This window comes from Dama dama, chromosome 27 (assembly GCF_033118175.1).
Source record: "Dama dama isolate Ldn47 chromosome 27, ASM3311817v1, whole genome shotgun sequence".
Taxonomy (NCBI): domain Eukaryota; kingdom Metazoa; phylum Chordata; class Mammalia; order Artiodactyla; family Cervidae; genus Dama; species Dama dama.
The window spans coordinates 44,733,560-44,752,369 of NC_083707.1; the positions used below are offsets into that span (position 1 = coordinate 44,733,560).

Sequence of the window (18,810 nt, forward strand, 5' to 3'; positions counted from 1 at the left end):
CCATTGTCTGTAAGCTAAAATCCAGCTCATTAGCGGCATGCCATCCAAGGATGTCAAGGATGTCCGTGATCTGGCTGTCACCTTTTTTCTCTCACCAGTTCCCAATTGTACCACACTTCCTAGTCAAACCTCAGCTTTCTTTTTCCTGAGCGTAACCCTGTGCACCCCTGCCCAGGTCTTGCCTCATGCTGTTCCTTCTCTCTTCCATGTCTTGCCTCTTCCCACTTTACTTGTTGAGGCCCCTCAAGGTCAGATGCTCTCTTGAGGCCTTCCTATGTAGTTTTCTCTCTGTGTAGACAGAGACCTTGCCCAAGTAGAAAACCCTTTCTCTTCCCTTTGTTTCTACCCTTTGTTATAGGAGGTAAAAATCTTCTCTGCTTTGTTTTTCAACTCTCTCTTCAAGAGTATAACCTCCTTGATGAAAAAACTTGTATATTAATCATTTCTTAGGATCTTGACTAGAACTGAAAAAAAAAAAGTTGAATTTTCAGTTTTTGTGGATCTCTTACTATTTGAGTTTTCAGTTTTGGAACTTTGTGTCCTATATTCATTAGCTACTGATTTATACTACTAAATATAAGAAACTCTGAAGTGAATCATTGTTTAAATGGAAGATGCTTTCTCAATACTGATAATTCATCTACCTCATACTCCTATCTATTCCTCTAAAGTTTAGATTTTACCTTCTTTTCTCTCATCACAGAACTGGCAATAGCTGTTGACCTACTCTGGTTCAAAGGTCCAAATAGATTTAGTTTAGGAACTTTTTATGGAGAATATGCCTCAGCTTTTGCTCTGACCAAAATATGCTTTGTAGGTAGGTACCAGGATATTAAAATGCTACACTGGAGATCCCTGTCAGAGGGAGTAAACCACTGAACACTGCTGCCATAAGAAACATGGCTGCCAATTTGTATGAACCTAATGCACAAAATGAGACAGACCTACTGGGCTTTTGCTCAGTAGCGGTCAGCAGGGACAGGTTCTCAGGCATCTTGATGCCTCCAACAACAGTGTGTTATCTGACACCAATAAGAGAGGCCTCAATGAATATGACTTTTTAAAAATTATCTAAGGTGTTGGGCAAGTAGGTGGATCAGTCTAGATGAGACAGGAACCTCACCAGTAAAGAAAACATCAAGTGTCAACTGGTCTACCTGCCCTCCTCTGCTCCTCAGTGGGGACTTTGGCCCTTTTGTAGCATGGGGCACAGGTTGCTGCTCAGTGTTGACAGCTTTGGGGAGGATGCTCTCACCAAACAGCAGCTTCTTTGCAGAGGTGCTGCATTCATTGGGTTTTCCCCCAAGTGGAAGCAATTGTAAACATGTCTTCCGGCGGGGCTGAGTAGTTTTCAGGAGCTGATTATGTTCCTGGGCTTCTCTGGGGAGCAGGGTCCATGTTGAAGCCCTGCTGCCTTGCTGGCTGGCTTCCTCACGGGGCGTCAGCTGAAAATCTACTGATCCTTGAGGGTGGAAGTACCTGCTCGATTTCCAGTTCTTGGCTGTTCTAAATGTGTCTTTGTGGGCATTTCTGGAAATTTCTGGTGGGTACATTTGCTGGTCAAGTCCTTAAATGATGGGCTCAAAGCTAACAGTATGCTTCAGTGTCTTCTGAGTGGCCATTTGTAAAGGCTTGGTTGTAACCTTATCTACAGCTGGGGTAGAAGGAGATGATGTCTTGAAGTTCAGGACAGCCCCAGGGCTTGAAGTTTTCTCTTGAAAATGAGCATTTGGGCTTTCTTTTGAGCTTTAAAATGATGAGTATAAAGTTGGGAATAATGGGACATGGAGTGAATAAGGGTGAAGGATAGCTTGGTGAGGAGAAAGGGAGAATAAAAAAAATCCTGCAGGGATTCCTGACACTTCCAAAGGCCTGTGAAACGCTCCCTCTCTCCCCCTCTCTTTTTTGTTGTCATGTAGACATAATGCCACTTTATTTAAGGGCTAGGAAGGGAATTAAAACTGTCTCGGGTGGTTATTTTTATCTAAAAGATAGATAGCGATTAAATAACTTTTGTGTCAGAAACACATTTAGCATTTGTTTTGCATTAATCACAGCATTAGAAGTAATTTCTTACTGAACTCTTTGTTTTCCTTTTACAAATCTTCACCTCAGCTTTGCATTTGTTTTAAGAAATAAAGGCAAGACATGTGCATGATTAAAATAATTCACAATGCAAGATGATAAAGAAAGAACAGTCCAGAAGCTCTTCTTCTGAGGGGATGGAGAGCTTGGCCCAGGCAGCCCAGGACTGTGTTCAGCTTTGCAGCCTGTTCTTCACATGTGAGAGGGAAGTTGTGCAACAAGCCAGCCAGATGCAGTTTCCACAGACCTGAGTATTAGCGCTTAGACTTCCTTTTGTCATGGTTGGCTTTGATGGTGACTCAGCCAGCTGTGGCTTTGGTATAAGAAGCATCTAGCTTGTTACTGGACTGGAGGACTCATCTCTCTTTATTCTTGGACCCACAACCATAAAAATTAGTAACAATTCAATGAAAGACTGTCTGTGCATGTGTCTCCCCCTCTGTTCCCATGTAATACAGTTTGGGGATGTGCACTTTCTGGTTTGGTTTCTTTCAAATCATTTTTAAAATTTTTTTTCTAATGCCATAGATAAGTAGGATGGGACTTCTGGAACTTAGTTTGAGTTACCTTTGAGGTCATTTTTTCCTGCCTGCCATGGCTAATTATCTCTCTGCTTCTCAGTTGCAGATCTGATCTCTTCTGAACAACCTCACGGTGTCTCCTTCCCTGGGGCTCTGAGCCCAGCAGCCGGACCACTTTCTCCTTGGAATTTTGGGTGCCGTCTCTTCTCACCTTTCCCTTTTCCCTGTCTCTCTCCTGAGAACTCTTGGCAACTGGAGGATTGTCATGGAGTCCAGGGAAGTCTTAAGTGGCTCCCGGCAGAGGGGGAGTGAGTCGGAATTCCTGCCAGTCTCCTCAGCCAAGCCCTCGACTACTCCTAGCTGTACTGGAGAACCTTTGCTGTCTGCTCCGGAGACTGGGAAGGGAATCCCAGCAGGTGGAGAACGCATGGAGCCAGAGGAGGAGGATGAACTGGGCTCAGGGCGGGATGTGGATTCCAACTCCAACGCAGACAGTGAGAAATGGGTGGCAGGAGATGGCCTGGAAGAACAGGAGTTTTCTATCAAGGAGGCCAATTTCACAGAGGGGAGTCTGAAGCTGAAGATTCAGACCACAAAACGGGCTAAGAAACCCCCAAAGAATCTGGAGAACTATATATGCCCCCCTGAGATCAAGATCACCATCAAGCAGTCGGACCAGAAGGTGTCCCGTGCTGGGAAAAATAGCAAAGCCACAAAGGAGGAGGAAAGAAGCCACTCCAAAAAGAAGGTAGGGATCCCTGTTGACTAGGTTTTTTGGTTTGTTTTTGCTATTTTATCCTCAACTGTTGAGGGGCTACTTGCTTATTTATAAATTACTCATTTCTTTGATGGAACACTTGTGGCCTACAGAAAATGTCTCCTATGTCTTGGTATAGTATCCAGTTTAATATTATGGCTTCTACCGACTGAAAACAAAACAAAAAAAACTACAATTATATTCCTGGAAGTTCCTATTTATTGCATAGCAGCCAATTGGCTGGGTCTGATCTGGCTAAGCTGTGAGAGAATTTTGAGGGTGCTTCTTGTTTTTTTTTGGTTTAATATTTACATCTGTTCTCATAGTGAAGAGTAGGAAGTTGAAAATTTTGGTCATTCAGAACAGTCAAGCACCGTTATAACACCTTTTTGGTTTTAGTCATTTCTGTACATCTTTCTAAAATAGACAAGTTGCTTACTTGAGTGAGGAAGCCCAGTCTTTATAGTAAATTGAGGCTCTTCTCGGCTGAAAGATCATCCTCCCAGGAGCCAGTGGTGAGCTTTCAAGCTGGCGCTGGAGAAATGGAAGAGACAGGGGACTGTTGAGGCTTTGTCTAACACATTGTAGACTTCTCAGGTGAAGTGTTGGATGAACTCAGTGTATTGTCATTTTCCTCATAAAAGTCAATGTGGGTGTGGAAAGCAGACCTCTAGATGATTAATGATATAGTTTGGTTGAATGTATGGATCTAAGGTTTCACTGTATTTGTTTTATGTTGCAGAGGGTTACAGAGACCTCCTTTCCTGGACGGATGTGGCACTCAGCTGTGATAGCAGAGGGCTGCCGTAGTCTAGAAAGTTTTTTTTCCAAGAATCTCTGGGTCTTGTAAACACCTCTGAAAGGAGTCCTCTTGTTGACAAGAGTTCTGGAGTTTTAGGTTGTAGATGTTAACCAGAGTCTTTGTAATTCTCTCACATCTTATTTATTAATATTTGGACTCTGGGCATGATGGAAGATAAAATGGCCCATATGAATGAACCTTTCTCCGTTATAGCCCAGAAATAATCTAGTTTTTCTGTTGCCAGTGGTTTTTGAGCTGTGGTGTAGTCATTTTCAATAAACTGCTAAGAATCATATTGTTTCTTTAGTGTTGGGCTGTGCGTTTCCTCATGCTAGGTGTTTCGGCTGATTTGTTGCAGTTAAAAAAAAAAAATTGGACTAGAAAAGACTTTTTTGGGTGGCCAACACTTTTAGTTTGCTCAGACTAACCTGGTTTTCAAACAGAAAGTCCTGTATCCAGGACCCCCTTCAATCCTGGGCAAGCCAGGGCAGTTGACATCTTCTTTAACATTTGGAACACAAAAAAATCTTTAGAAATTGGTGTGTTTTTACATAGCATGGAGATAAGTACTTTTACTTCTCCTGTCCCCGTTTACAACTTTGCAATGGTTTCTGGGTTCTCTGATATAAAATCAAAGATTATCTATATGTACGTGGAAACTTTTGAGATTTTTGCAAGCAAATGCAAAGAAATCCAAGCAGGCTCCACTTGGAAAGTTAAATTTTGCTTTGGAGTTGAAGTCTTTTCAGCTTTGAAAATGAATATCTTTGTCTTTGGTCACTGAGATAGCACAAAGAGTATTGTTGGATTTTTGTGGGGGAGAGCAGTCTTGAAAACTGTGGGAACTGTTTTCCCTTCATCACCATCACCGCCAGAATTTGAGCAGCAGCCCACAGTTTAGGGTGTGCAAACCAAAATTCACAGTCCTAGAAAGAGTAAGTTGTCCTGATCAGTACTACTTCCTTAAGGCCGTAAGACTGTTCCCAAATATAGGCATCTGCCTGTTGGAATGCCCCAGAATAAAACTCTGGAATTTGTGACACAGGGGTGATTTCAAAGCTGAAATGTGCAGTGGACCTCCACTCTTATATCTGAAATTCTCAGGTTGGTGATTCTCACCCAAAAAGTTAGATGCCCTTTGTGTACTTTATTGGAAAGAGAGATGAAATTGCTTCTTTGAATATGTGACCTACTAAGTATGCATTTCTAAGCCTGAGCAATTGGAGGTGGAGAGGAAAAGGGGGAGGGCTGAAATTAAATGCATAATGCTGTCTTATGCTGGCTCTGAAATGGGACTATCTATGAAAATTGCTTCGTATTTTATTTCTTTATCCTTTTTACATTATGTCTAGAGCTGATACTTTCCAGAGATGAATCAATAAAGTTATCAGTACTGGGTCTTAATCATTTGATAGATGATAGGAAGTTCTCTGATCTATATTTGATTAGTATGGTAAGTTTATTACTCTTTTAGTTCTTGTTGTTTCGTCAGTAAGGAGTAAGTAAAAGCTGGAGCTAAGGTAGAGAGGTGGAAACCTTGCCTACCATTTGTACTGAAAAGTTCAGTGGAATGAGCTTGTAGAATTTATTTGTATGAATGGGAACTACATGATCATTAATTTGGGACAGGGAAAAGGATGAGGATGGCATTTTGTAAGCATTAGGTCAGTGTCTTACTCTAAAATCGAGTCTTCTGGATCTTTTATTGAGGCAAGTTGCTCATTGAAGAAGTGTACATGGAGTGATCCCTGGGAGTCAGGTCTTTTGCTAAGCACTTAGAAAACAGCTCTATTGAGCTGGTCCTTGATTGAGTGGAGATGCCTCCTTGGGTGTCATCTGATCATATATGCTGACTTAGAGCAGTGTTGGCAAACTAGTCTGTGGGCAAAATTCAGACCCCTGCCTATTTTTGTACAGCTTGCAAGCAAAGAATGGTTGGAAAAAAATAAAAAAGAGAATAATATTTTGTAACATGGGAAAATTATATGAAATTCAAATTTCAATGTCCTTAAATGCAGTTTCATTGGAATGGAGCCACATCTATTTATTTATATTTTGGCTACGGCTACTTTTGCACTTCGACAGCAGAGTTGAGTAGTTGTGACAGAGAGTGTATGGCCCTCAGAGCTTAAACTATCTGCTGTCTGGTTCTTACCGAAAACACTTGTTGACCCTTGACTCAGGGGAAGGGCAGGGAGTTTTAGGATTACAGGGATTTGGTTTTATCTCATTTTGTTTTGAAAGATTTATCCTCCAAACTCGGAGGCTGGGAAAATGAGTGTTAGTCATCATGTGCTTTGTTGTTGTTGTTGTTTGTTTTACTTTTGCAGACCAGTCAGTTTTGTTCAAGTCATTGTTTGGCAGCCTTAGGCAAAGACAGCTTACATTGGATCGCAAATGATTTGCTTTTTCATTGTTTGTTTTTTTTTTTTTTTTTTTTGGTAAAAGGAAAGTTCTATAGGATAATTATGGCATTCCTTACATATCACAGCGAGTTCTCTTCTTTTTCTGTTTGTACATGTTCTGCTGCTGCTGTGTGTGGTATCCTTAAGAGCTGTATTCTGAATTTCAAACCTAGACCCAATTTTCCAAACTGGAGAGTTGTTACAGATTTTCAGGTACCATGGCCATGTCAGTAGTAGGATGTTAGGAGGGACCCATGAAAATACCACTTCAGCGGCTCAAGGATGCGTGGGCTTGTCTAACCAGTGGACGGATCACCTCCCTTCCAAGTAAACTTAGGATGATACTTGAGATGCTGTATGGTAGAGGATTTATGATGAACTGATTTATGTGATGTGTAAGAGCAGCATTTGGTAAGGAGTGGTGACTGAGAAGAGAACTCAGAATTTCAGGGCGTCAGAATTGTTCTTTGGGCAGGTCCCGGATTGCAGATGGATCCTATAAATGCATCTTGCTCTTTATCACAGACATGTTGTTACATCTTAGATTGACTCAGGTAAGTGGAATTATCATGTAAGCTTCCTCTATTTTCCCCCTAGGTCACTCAATAAAAACAATAGAGAATATTGAGAATGAATCTCTAGAAGCAAGTTCAGGTATAACATGTGAACTTAAAATGTTCTAGCAGTGACAGGTTTTTAAGAGGCTCTTAGCTGGGCAGAGCTTAACAGCTCTCCTCTTTCTGAGGACTTTCTGTGGGAGTCATGACACTCACCGGGTTCAATGGCATGAGAGGGAGAGGGGGTTCTGAGACAAGGACTGTACAGTGACCCAAGGTTGGAAGTGTGGCATGGCTATCAACACCAACTGGCTTTGTGATTCTGGATCTGGAGTATAACCTTGCTGAAGCCCCAGTTTCCTCATCTGCCAAATAGAGATGATAGTTTCCACATGATATAACCCAATGGAAGATTTTTTTAAAAGATGGGAAATGTACATTGTACATGTCATAGTAACAGTTCCAATTCATTGAGCCACATGGCAGACCTTCAGCTAACTCTTTCATCTGTATTTGCATTCTCTATTAGTCCTTACAACAGTCCTGTCAGATGAGAGATATTTATTTACAGATGAGGAAATTGAGGCTCAGTGGCTTCACCTATGCAGGAGCAGGGTAGGCCTTTGAAGTCTGTTCTTCTAGACTGTTTGGCCAATGCTGGAGTCCAGGCCCCAAGTGTCCACACTGGAAAGGGCTGCTGGAAGGTGAGGATACAGCTTGAGGGCATTTCTCTCCTACTTTCCTACACGTTAAGGGTGGCAAGATCATGAGCCGGTACATTGTCTTCAATTCCAAGTGTTTCAAAGTGTCATGAGTTAAAAAGTCTTAATTTTTCCTTTATTCTGCTTATGGATTATTATTTGCTTTTGACCAAAATGCAACTTCTGTTTTGTTTCTTTGGACTTAATGTTCACCTTCACCCAGCTTCATCAGGAGAACTGGTTTTCTCTAGCCATCTCATATTCCTCAGAGTCTGCCATGGTCCTAGGAAGATGTTCAAGATTCCTTCTCAGTAATCCCATGTAGAACATCATCATACATGTGTGGAAAGACCCTGTATTCTCTTCTAAGTACTCATAACCCTCTCTTAGGAAGTCTAATAGGTTACAAATTCATTTACTCATCCTTCAAATAGCACCCTACTTGTGTCAAACCCACAAAGTATGAAGAGGAAAAAGACTGTTTTAGGTGATGCAGATGGGAAGCAAAGTCTGGCATCAGATTGCGGAGAGTGATGAATATCAAATTAGTAAATGAGTTTGCATTTAATTCTATAAATAATGGGAGTGCTGTGCAGGCTTTGAACTGCAGAAAAGAAGGGTTGCAGGTCCAGGGAACGTAATGAGAGTGATGTAGGGCAGAGAGGCACGAAAGTGGTCCACTTGTGAGTTAGGAGGGCTGCACCAGGGCTTTCCATTTTCCCTGTAGGCTTCTGAGAAGCACATTTCTCACTTGACTCGCTATGGTGGTAGCAGTTTAGAGGGCGTGTTGGGCAGGGATGGAAGGTGGCTCGGGCTGCTGGACCTCTGGTACTGCACCACTTCCTCCTCCACTCTGATGGGTGGTCCTGAGCACCCACGAGAGCCTTCCACACTCCTTAGGGTTCAGGTGTCCCTCTCTCTCTACCATTTGCCCAGCACCTTCTCTGGTCACTTCGAGGTGCATTGCTTGACTGAAGGCTTGCCCTCCCTTTTTCAGTGCTTGTGACTGTGATGCTTTGAACTCCAGCGTGTATGGACTTCTTCCCCTACAACACCCTCAACCTGACTGGGAGAGTAGGTCTGGCCAGCATTTCTTCATAAGAAGCTGAATTTGCCTTGTTTAATTTTATATTTTCTCTCTATAGATTTTTTATTTTAAGCAGTATGTTCCTCTTTATTCATCAGAGTACCTGAAAATTTTGTTTCCTGATACATTCCTCTGTAGTTATTTTATAGCTAAAAACCTTTCCCACCAAGTAATTGTATCAAGGAGCAGGTACTATTTAACATCTGGAGTTGGTGTTTGGGGAAGGACACTGAACTTGGGGACAGGAGCCCTGGGCACCATCTCTGCCTCTGTTAATAACAGCTTCAATAAGAATGCTTTACTTTCCTGAATTTCAGTTTTTGGCATGTTAAAAACAAACAGACAAAACAAAACAAAACAAAAAAACAGCTATTGACTTCTGAAACCTTATTTCTCTTCTAAAAACTGGAAACTTTAAGAGTCATTCTGTTAGATGAGGCAAGTCTTCCTCTTTAAGAAAACTAGCTACTATAAACAAAATTGTTGACCTCTCTTTGGGACCCACTGTTCTGTCATCGGATTGTTTCCTTTTTGCCCCAGTGTCAAAAGGCCTAAAATCATGGGAACAGACGTCAGAATTGAGCTTAAAAAGTGGGGAGGTTTATCAAGCTTGCATTCCATGAGGATATCCTGGGGACGTTGGTTCCCTACTTTCTTTCTTGTGTGCTTCTTACTTTTCTCCTGTGTTAGGGGTTCCCTGGGAGTTCACAGCACCGAGCTGGCCCTTTTCCGCTGTTCTTAGTTTCACTTTGGAGTTCAACAAGGAACCTTCATCGGTGAACTCCATACCTTTGAAGATGAACCTGTTAGAGTAAAAGTAGGAAAACTGTGTTCTGTTCTGATGGAGAGTCATTCGTTCCTTGAACTGTTCAGATAAGAAATAAGGGATCTGTTAGGAAGATTGCCGGCCCTGATTCCAGACCAGGTTCTCTGCAGAGAACCTGCAGTAGAAGCTGGTCCCTGTAACATTAAGCAAGCCTCTTAACCCCTTGAAGCTGTTACCTAACTGTGTGAAAACCAGCGGTCATAGTAACACTTCCTTGCTGGTGTCTTGTGGGGATGAAAGTGCCTGGTATGCTTAGCACAGCACCTCACTCAGTATGCACCACTTTAATTCCTGTTCTGCATGTTTCTCTTCCCGCTCACCCACAGGACCCTCCTCACTACCAGCATGGCTAGCCACACAGCACCTTGCAGTTGTGCTGGGTGCTCAGAGGCGTGGGCTGTCTCAGAAGCCGTATGCTTCTTTAGGCTGATCCTGTTTTTATATTGCTCATGGTTATGTTGAATTGTGATAGGTGGGTTGCAGTACCAGTGTCTTATTTCTGATGCTTGCACAAGCACCTACTAATCAAACATGCCTCTAATGCTATTTTTTTTTTTTTTTTGGTGCTAAGAATTGGTATGGGGATTTATTTAGAGTCGATTCAAAGGTCTTTTATCTTTGACAAAAATGTTTTATCTTTGTGGTCACTTATCTGCCAAACCAGGATTGCTGCTGAGCTCAAAGCATGACTCAAAATGAAACTTTCAAAGTAGTGTCATAAGGACGACCAGATGGGGTTCAGTTGGTGTTTCCTTGCATCCCTGCCACACTCGCAGCGTTTGTACAGTCACCCCCCTTCTCAATCTTCAATTCTACACATGCAAAACGTCCTCTCGTATCTGCATTTCCAGTTGACCTTCAGTTACCTCTTTTCTTTTTAATAAAAGGCAGAAGAAATAATTCCTTTTTGCCCTTCTCTGCCCCATCCTTTGATTCTTCTGATTCCTGCAACTTTAAGTGAAAAACATCCTACCTTCAAAATGCTGAAATGCAGGACATCCCAGGATGTCCCCTCCTGCCTTCCTTGTTCCTGAGACATGAGTCACTTTGGTTGGAAGGTCGCTGCTTAAGGACTGCCTAGGCAGACCGCATGGGGATATGGCAGGGAGGTTCTCGAAGCCTGGGCCGCAGGCATTGGTTCCGGCTCCTGACTGCCTTACATGCAGAAATCAAAGCCAGGAGGCAATGAAGCCTTGTGTTGTAGAGGTATTTTTTATCCACAGTAAGCTAAAAATTCATATTATAATTTGCACATACCAGACTACTTTGTGGAAGTGGTTTCAACTTGTTTGGTTCTCAGGATGACTTGACTTGGAAGGTAGCATTAAGGCTCTGCTCCTTGCAACCCCCACAAGAGGAACCAGTGGGCAAAGGGAGAGGCGGCCAGGGGGGAGGGCAGAAGCTCAGTGGAGCTGAAGGTTCCCAAGAGGTGTGCCGACTTACACAGCATGCAAACACCCGCATGGACTAGCAGTTGTACCCAGTGCATGGAGGATTCTGAATTATGTGCTGTCTGGTGACGTCGAGAGCCCTTGGTGCAAGCTGAGGCTGCTGTCAGAGCGTGTTGGAACATGAACAGCCAGTCAGAGCCCTGCACTAAGGGCAGGTTTCAATGACATCACTTCTAGGGCTCCTTCCTAGCTTCCATAGTGTTCCATTGAATCTTGCCCTAGGAAGGCCAGGGGCCTCCATCTGTACCTGCAGTGTGTCTTTGTCTCTGAAGTCCTAGGTTTGTTTTTTTTTCCTGCCTGCCCCTCCATCCCCAGGCTCACTTCTCTCGCCTTCCCACCAGCCTCTGACCTCACCGGAGGAAACAATGGAGGCCTTTGTTGACTCTGAAAAGTCCAAGTAGTTCCCACCTTGGTACCTGGCCCATGAAGCCATTTGATAATCATCATTAGTATCAAATGCAGGTTGCCTCAGTGGTTTTTCCTAGACCTTGTTTATTGTGGTTTTTCCCACCTTGTCTTCTTCGGCTTTCACAAGTTTCAGCCAGTTTCAGAGTGGGGAGGATCAGTGGAAGTGGAGAAGAGGGGATACAGAATTCTTGAAGGGATATGAACAGATCGCCGTTCTGTCCCTCATGGTGGGCCACCATGCCTTCCAATAAGAAGTAATCATTTGCAGGTATAAATGTGCCCAGGAACGTGGGCAGCCTTTCATGCCAAGCCAGTTATTCATTTGTTCAGTGCTGTGAATGAAAACACATTCACAGCACTGAACAATTACGGGATTTCAACATTGTTCACTACAGACTGTATCCCTGGAGAACTGTCTTAAAGGAGTTGCTTCTCATGATGGATCATGAGTATAGCTAAAGGGGATCTATTTGTTGCATACAATGGGAATCTGTGATTCCTCCATCTTTGTCCTTTCAGGCAAGCAAGAGATGGACACGGATTTATCTGGGTGTGTGGCTCTTTCTTGCACCATCAGGTTCCTGAACTTATCAATCTTCCGTTGGATTCCTCCCATTGACTAAGTGGCAGGTCAGCATCATGCTGGGATGTGGGTGCTGTTGGGTCATGAAAGCAGCCATGATTAGGCGATCCAGAAAGGGTCTGAGAACCAGGAGTTAAATCTGACACAGGCTAGAACCTGACACCAGATCAGAAGACAGGTGAAGGCCAACCACAGAAGGTATGGGTCAAAAGGAAAGAATGGGTCCACAGCTGGGTCACACTTCCAGCATCTCGGACTTCACTAAAAGTCAGAAGAGCCTCTGAATGTTTCCATTTCAACTTCCTTTGTAAACAAACAGAAGACACCTTCCAAAATTCCTCATGGACAGTTATTTGGCTGCTTCTCAATGGCCCTCAGGGAGGAGACTCGCTGCAACCTCTTGAGGCAGCTCTGGTTTTAGTAAAACTCTTTCTTAGACATTGCAGTAAAATTATTCTTTTAAAACATGACTATTTCCAGTTCCTGAAACTGTTTCTGGGATTCCAAGGTTTTTGGATGCCAAGGCACCTTGGTTCCTGTGCCAGGGATGCTAGTTTGTCTGTGTCCTTCCTAAAAGGCTTCAATGGGGAGGGCTCCCAGAGCAGAGGACAATACCAGCTGGTGGTCCGGCTGCAGGGGGTTGTGCCCTCCTTTGCTTTTAGTGTAGTATCTCTACTAACAGGTCCCTGGGCTCTTTCAGCTTTCTGGCAGCTTCATCATTGTTGGTGTATACTGAACTCAAGGTCAAGGAGACTCCAACTTAGAATTGCCTTCTGCTCTTTTTGAGGGTCTAAACCATTACATCCTACGTGTGCTGTGCTTAGTCGCTCACTCATGTCTCTCTCTTTGTGACCGCATAAACTGTAGCCAGGCTCCTCTGTCCATGGGGATTCTCCAGGCAAGAATACTGGAGTGGGTTGCCATGCCCTCTTCCAGGGGGATCTTCCCAATCCAGGGGTCACACCCAGGTCTCCAGCATTGCAAGTAGATTCTTTACAGTCTGAATCACCAGGGAAGCCCATGAATACTGGAATGGGTAGCCTATTCCTTCTCCAGGGGATCTCCCTGACCCAGGAATCAAACCTGGGTCTCCTGCAGGAGGATTCTTTACCAGCTGAGCTGCCAGGGAAGCCCAGACATCCTACATACAGTGGTCCAAAATGTAGGTGTTTGCATTATCCTTATTATCATTTCTTTGGGCACAGTTCTTGACAAGCATCTAGGTCAAATATTATTCAGATGGTCTGGTTAGAGTCTGTGGACTACACAGAAATAGGGCCACTTTGAAATGTAGATGCCCTCTCACAAAAGAGTTCCTCTTTTGTGGTTGCCCTACTGGGGCATCTCTACATGGCTCTCCACCATCTGTGAACCTGGTTTCTCAATTACATAGTGGGCCTTTTTGGATCTAACTAAAAAGGTTTTAAAAGTGCATCATCAAAGGTATTTTCTTCTTAGTTATTGGGTAAGCTCTCTGAGGACAGAAGTTGCATCTTTTATTTCCCTGCCTGGGTATTAAAGAAGTTCTTGTTAGCTCTGTGCCAGTGAAGGTAGTTCTATGGGGAAAAAACTCTTTTTTTAATCAAAATAAGTTCTGCCTAGTCAGCCCTGTGTATTTTGCATTGGTTTTTAAGAAACATCTAAAACCTTTCATCATGCTGTCTTTTCTGTGGTCTCATCCAGATATACTGTAGCAGAGCTGAAGCTTCTAAATTCTGCATGAATCTACAGAGTTGTATGGTGTATTCAGCATAAATGCTGCATAGGGTTTAGACAGTTCTTATTTGGAGGAATTGATCTCAGAGCATTTAGGGAAAAACCCAGGAGAGTACAAGACTGTCAGAATGAGTGTTTCAGATAGTGCATAGTATGGAAAATTGGTGACAATGGTCTCATCTGCCCAGCACCTTTACGAAAGATTTGCATCACCCAACTGTGACCTCTTTCTGGATTGTTCTTGGGATAGTTCCGTGAAGTAGCTGTTAGTCCTCCCTGTTTTAAAGACTGAGGGAGGGACTTTGAGGGTTTTCAATCAGGGTTTCCCAGGATTACAACCAAGGGAGAGGGAGTGGGGAGACTCAAATCTACATCAGACCCTCGGATTCCTGGTTTCTGTCAGTAGGAAGCCATCATTGAATGGGGCACTTTAGCTGGTCCTGCTGTTACCTCCTCAAGGAGAGAATAATTGAGTTTTATGCAGACCACCTAATTGCTCCTCCTGCATGTCCTTTATCTAGGCTGTGGGTGAACCTGGGTGTTGTAGCTTCATCTGGGAGACACATAGCTCTTTTCTTGGACTCATAGCCACCTCCCTGATGGAGAATATTCAGCAGGACATGGCCACAGTGAGACCTGGTAAGAAGTGATGGCTGGCAGTGCATGCAGCATGGGGTGATGGATAATAGGCTCACTGAGACTTAATCTAGAGCTGTTTACAAAAATATTCTCAAATATCCTGGTTTGGGCTGAAAATGTGGGATTTGGCAAAGGTCCCTTCCAAAACAAGATTCTGTTGCGTCCTGTCTGGCCTGAGACTTGAGGGAAGGGTGGCCACCCTGTGCTGGGGTTTCTGGTTTTGATTTCTTCTTCTGCCTTTAGCAAGTGAATCTCCCTTTTCTCATATTTAGCAGGGCATTAATGCTGTGTCTCTTTCTTACACATTGCTTTGAAGTTAATCTGAGTGAATGGTTGTAAAAGGGTTCTGAGATGTTAAAAATGCAATGGAAATATAAGACTTTTCTGTAGAACTGCCCTATAGTAGATTATTAACAAACTGTGGTCTCTAATTAAACTTTTCCAGGCTTCCTCCAATATGCCCCCATCCCTAGCTTCTCTCTACCCCAGCACTGGATAAAGGCCCCAGACATGCCCATGATAAACAGCAGCTGCAGGTTGGACACGATCAGTGGCCTAGTCCAGGTCACCACCACATGGAGTAATTGCCCTTTGTGAAATTCTGGGGCAAGAGGTCAGCCCTCTTTCCCCATCTTTGTCACTTCTCAGTCATCTGTATCCCGGTGGCAGTTGTGTTATCCCGGCACCCTTCCCCTCCCCCCTACCTCCCCACCCCACCCCCCTCTCATGGAGCCCAGGAAAAAACCATCTGCTGAGTTGGCTTTCAGAAGATTTTTTTTTTAAATACCAATTTCCCTTTGTTCCGAGGCAACCTCCAATCAGAGCTGGGGTCTGCTGGGTTTGGTGAGAGGCTGGTATTGTGTTTCATGCTCCCGGAGGAAAGGTTGTCCACTTGCTTTTCTTTTTGATTCGATTCCCTGCCATTCTGCAGGAGAGGCAGAGGTTGCAGCTGCTGCTGTCAGCTGTAAATGGGGGACCCCCTTGTTTAAGAACATGCATGTTAATCTTTTCGCGGGGGGTGGAAAAAACAAAAAACAAAACAGAAAAAAAAATTAAAACCATCACTAGCAACAGTTTTTCTTCCTGTTCCCACCTCATTTTGTAGGTCACACAAGATCCTACTGGTTGCTTAAGCTTAGGGCTTGTTGTCCTTGGATGTTCGCTTGAAGGTCTTTTGATGTCCAGCTTCTTATGTTTCCTGATTTCCTGCTGAAGAATATGAACTGTGCATCAGAGGCAGAAGAGAGTCATTCTTTGATGGAAAACTTGAATCACAGGGAAAGCCATTGGCCGTGAAAGCCACCATTTTGTTGTTGAGCTGGGAACCTTGCCAAGCACTTGACACACACTGTCTACTGACTCCTTCCCACCATGGCGGGGAGGTGTTTTTATCCCCATTTTGCAGCTGTGTGCAGTGAGGTACAGAAACCTCCAGTGCCTTGCCTCGGTCTTAGGATTGGGAAGCTGGGATTCCAGTGTGTCTACCCTCTAAGCCCTGAGGCAGCTCCTCACTTGGGTCTCAGCGGGACTGAGCCTAAGGTGGGGGCCTGAGATCCTTGCTTTCTAACCCTGCTCCCTGAAGACCCACAGGCAAGGGGCCTTCTCAATGCTTCCGTTTCTCTGTAAACTGGAACCAGATTAGCTAGATCCCAGAGAACTCAAAGGGACTGTTTGTTCAAATCTCCTGAAAGTTTTATAAGCTCTTCTGTTCCTGAACCTTGTGCATTGGTTGTCTTTTTCTGGCACCCTCTACAAGATGAGGGAAAATCCTCTTAGCAGGTTTTGGAGATGAGTCAGTGGCCTCTGAGATAACTTCTCAAGTGATCCCACAACTTTGTGCACAGAGCACCCTGCCGGCCTCTGGCCTTGCACCCCCAGCCCTCACTTGCCACATACGCTCCCAGCCCTCACTCGTGGGCATTGCTGGGTGAGAGCCCTTTACAAACTAAAGGATGTGTTTTGCTCCTTTGTAACAATGAGATGATAGATCGGGAAATGAACACATGATGAATTCTGTAAATTGGTGAAACCCCATAAAGCTGTTTTTTAACACACCATCTCCTTTCTCTTTTCACTGTTAGGCTGGAATTATGACCCAGAGCACTGAGGGGCTGGCGGATCTGCCTAGAATGGAATATAAAATAAAACAGACACAACAGAAAGAGAGAGAGGCCGGGGGCTTCTCTTTTGCTTCCTCCTGAGGAGATAGAATTTTCCAAGATAACTTATAGTGCGTGTGTGTCTGTATTTATTTTAGTATCTTAAGATACATTGTAGGCTCCTGTTAATGTGAATTATAATAAATATAGTGACTTGACTTAGCAATCAAGTCAACTTTGCACTTGAAAATATCAATGAAGTCCTTGTTCAAAACATTACTACATGAACTGAAGTTATTTTTACTAAATGGTCTCTCCTTCACTTTCTAATACAATCCATGAGTAGAAACAAATCTTGCCTGAATCAATTCAGAGAGAGAGCCAGAGAAGACATGAGGACGCACTGGATTAGGTGAGAGAGGTTCTAAGTGATGGTGTCCGTAAGCTGGGAGACAGTGGATGCAGGGGCAGTGGGCCTGGGGCCAAGAAGAATGGTCCCTATACTCAGCTCTGCCACCTGACTACTTTGAGTTAGCCAGGGTCCCTTTCTAGCTCTGTTTCACCTGAGGCTTCAGTTCTCAGAGGTCTGAGAGCAGGAGGACCAGGAGGAAATAGCGAAAGGAGAATGTTGACTTCAGAACGTGGGCTCTGCTAGACTTGAGAAAGGGGCCCCAGCAAAGGGCCACAGAGCTGAGCTGAGCAGCGCTCGGTGTCCCTGCTGATGCTAACTGTTCATTCACAGGGCTTCCTTTCTTCTGCCTCTCTGAGTCATTCATTCACTCGTGTAATAAAAGGTATTTTCTTCATTGCCTTTGTGTTGTATGTGTCCTTGAGAGTTTGAGTATAGAAAGAAGAAGAGAGAAAAGCAAGGTTGGCCAGAGGCGTGAAAAAATCACATCATGCCTTTTAGCAGAAGGAGAGGAACCCAGAAAAAGTAATGGAGAAAATGGAAGTAGAAATCTGTGGTGTACCAGGGCAAATCAGGTACACGAGTGGAGGCCATGTGAGAACTGGCCCCTGGAAAGGGAGGGAGAGAAGGATAGCAGCTGAAAGAAATGGTGGGGGGCGGGGGCGGCAGGCAGGGGAATTGTTTATGCTTATGGGCTGGGGGAAGGGCTGCCTCTGCAAGGCTCCCTCAGTCCAGGCAACCAGTGCAGGGGAAGGATGGAATGACTGGTGAGAAAGCGGGTGCTCCTGGATGAGCTTGGCCTTTGGTCCTGGACCTCTCAGATGTCCTTACTGCTCCACCCGAGGGACTGATGGCTTTCTACCAGTGTGGAAATCACTGCTCACATCCCCTTGGGGGCAGCCATGCAGGTGGGCCTGAGAAGGGCTGCCGCGGGCTGGACCAGCTGTGCCCCCTCCACCTCTTGGGAGGAGCAGGTGCTGAACTTCTGGATGCTGGCTTTCCTTCTGGCTTCATTCCTAAATGACAGCTGACCTTTGCTTCTGATATTAGGCCTGCGGCAGAACCCACGCCTTCGGGGCCTGACTGCCCTGCATCAGTGGCTGCTTCTGCTCATCTCGTTAAGTGCACGGAGACAGTTGCTGGTCCTCGGAGCTTCTCTTTCTCAAAAGAGACAACACAGTTGTGGGGGTTCACCCTGTAGACAGTGGAGGCAAGGAGCTAGAGAGGAAGACATATATTTAGGAAATGATCAAAGTGAAACTTAGAGAACATCAGAGAGGATGCACAGGCACATCCTTCTGTTATCATGTTTTCTCTGATGAGCTCTGTCTGAGGAGCCCTAAGAAGGTGGTGTGGTTTGGTGTGTGTGTGTTAGAGAGTATTCAGTGTTATGTGTACCTGCATGTATGTGTGTGTGTATCTGGCCTCTGGGCAGGTAGATATTGTATACGATGCAATAGAGCCCTAATCGAGAAGCAGATTAGTCGCTGCCCCTAACCACCTGGGTTTTCTCACTGCCTCTGTTCTTAGGAGTCCTGTCTTGAAATGAAGGTAATGAAGCAGAAGATACTGGAGTCTTTTCCAACTCTCATATTCCAGTAAATTGCCATAAAAATATGGATTCATGTAACTAGGAGACATATTAATAATGGGCTTGGCTTGACCTAATTATTACTTTAATAACATGCGTAGTTTTGAAGTAGTCACCTATGAGTATAAACTACATATTTATTTGAGAAAAGAGTGGACATATTCTGTGATAGT

General features: G+C 44.2%; 1 protein-coding gene across 2 annotated transcripts in view; it reads left to right on the forward strand.

Annotated features, from left to right (window-relative positions):
- SETBP1 (SET binding protein 1) overlaps positions 1–18,810 on the forward strand; it is a 399,670-nt gene that overhangs the window by 18,129 nt on the left and 362,731 nt on the right. For both annotated transcript variants that reach the window (XM_061131388.1, XM_061131389.1), the window contains exon 2: positions 2,707–3,354. In XM_061131388.1, the coding sequence (XP_060987371.1) occupies positions 2,872–3,354 (483 nt within the window). In that variant the 5' untranslated portion in view covers positions 2,707–2,871. The remainder of the gene's footprint in view (positions 1–2,706; positions 3,355–18,810) is intronic.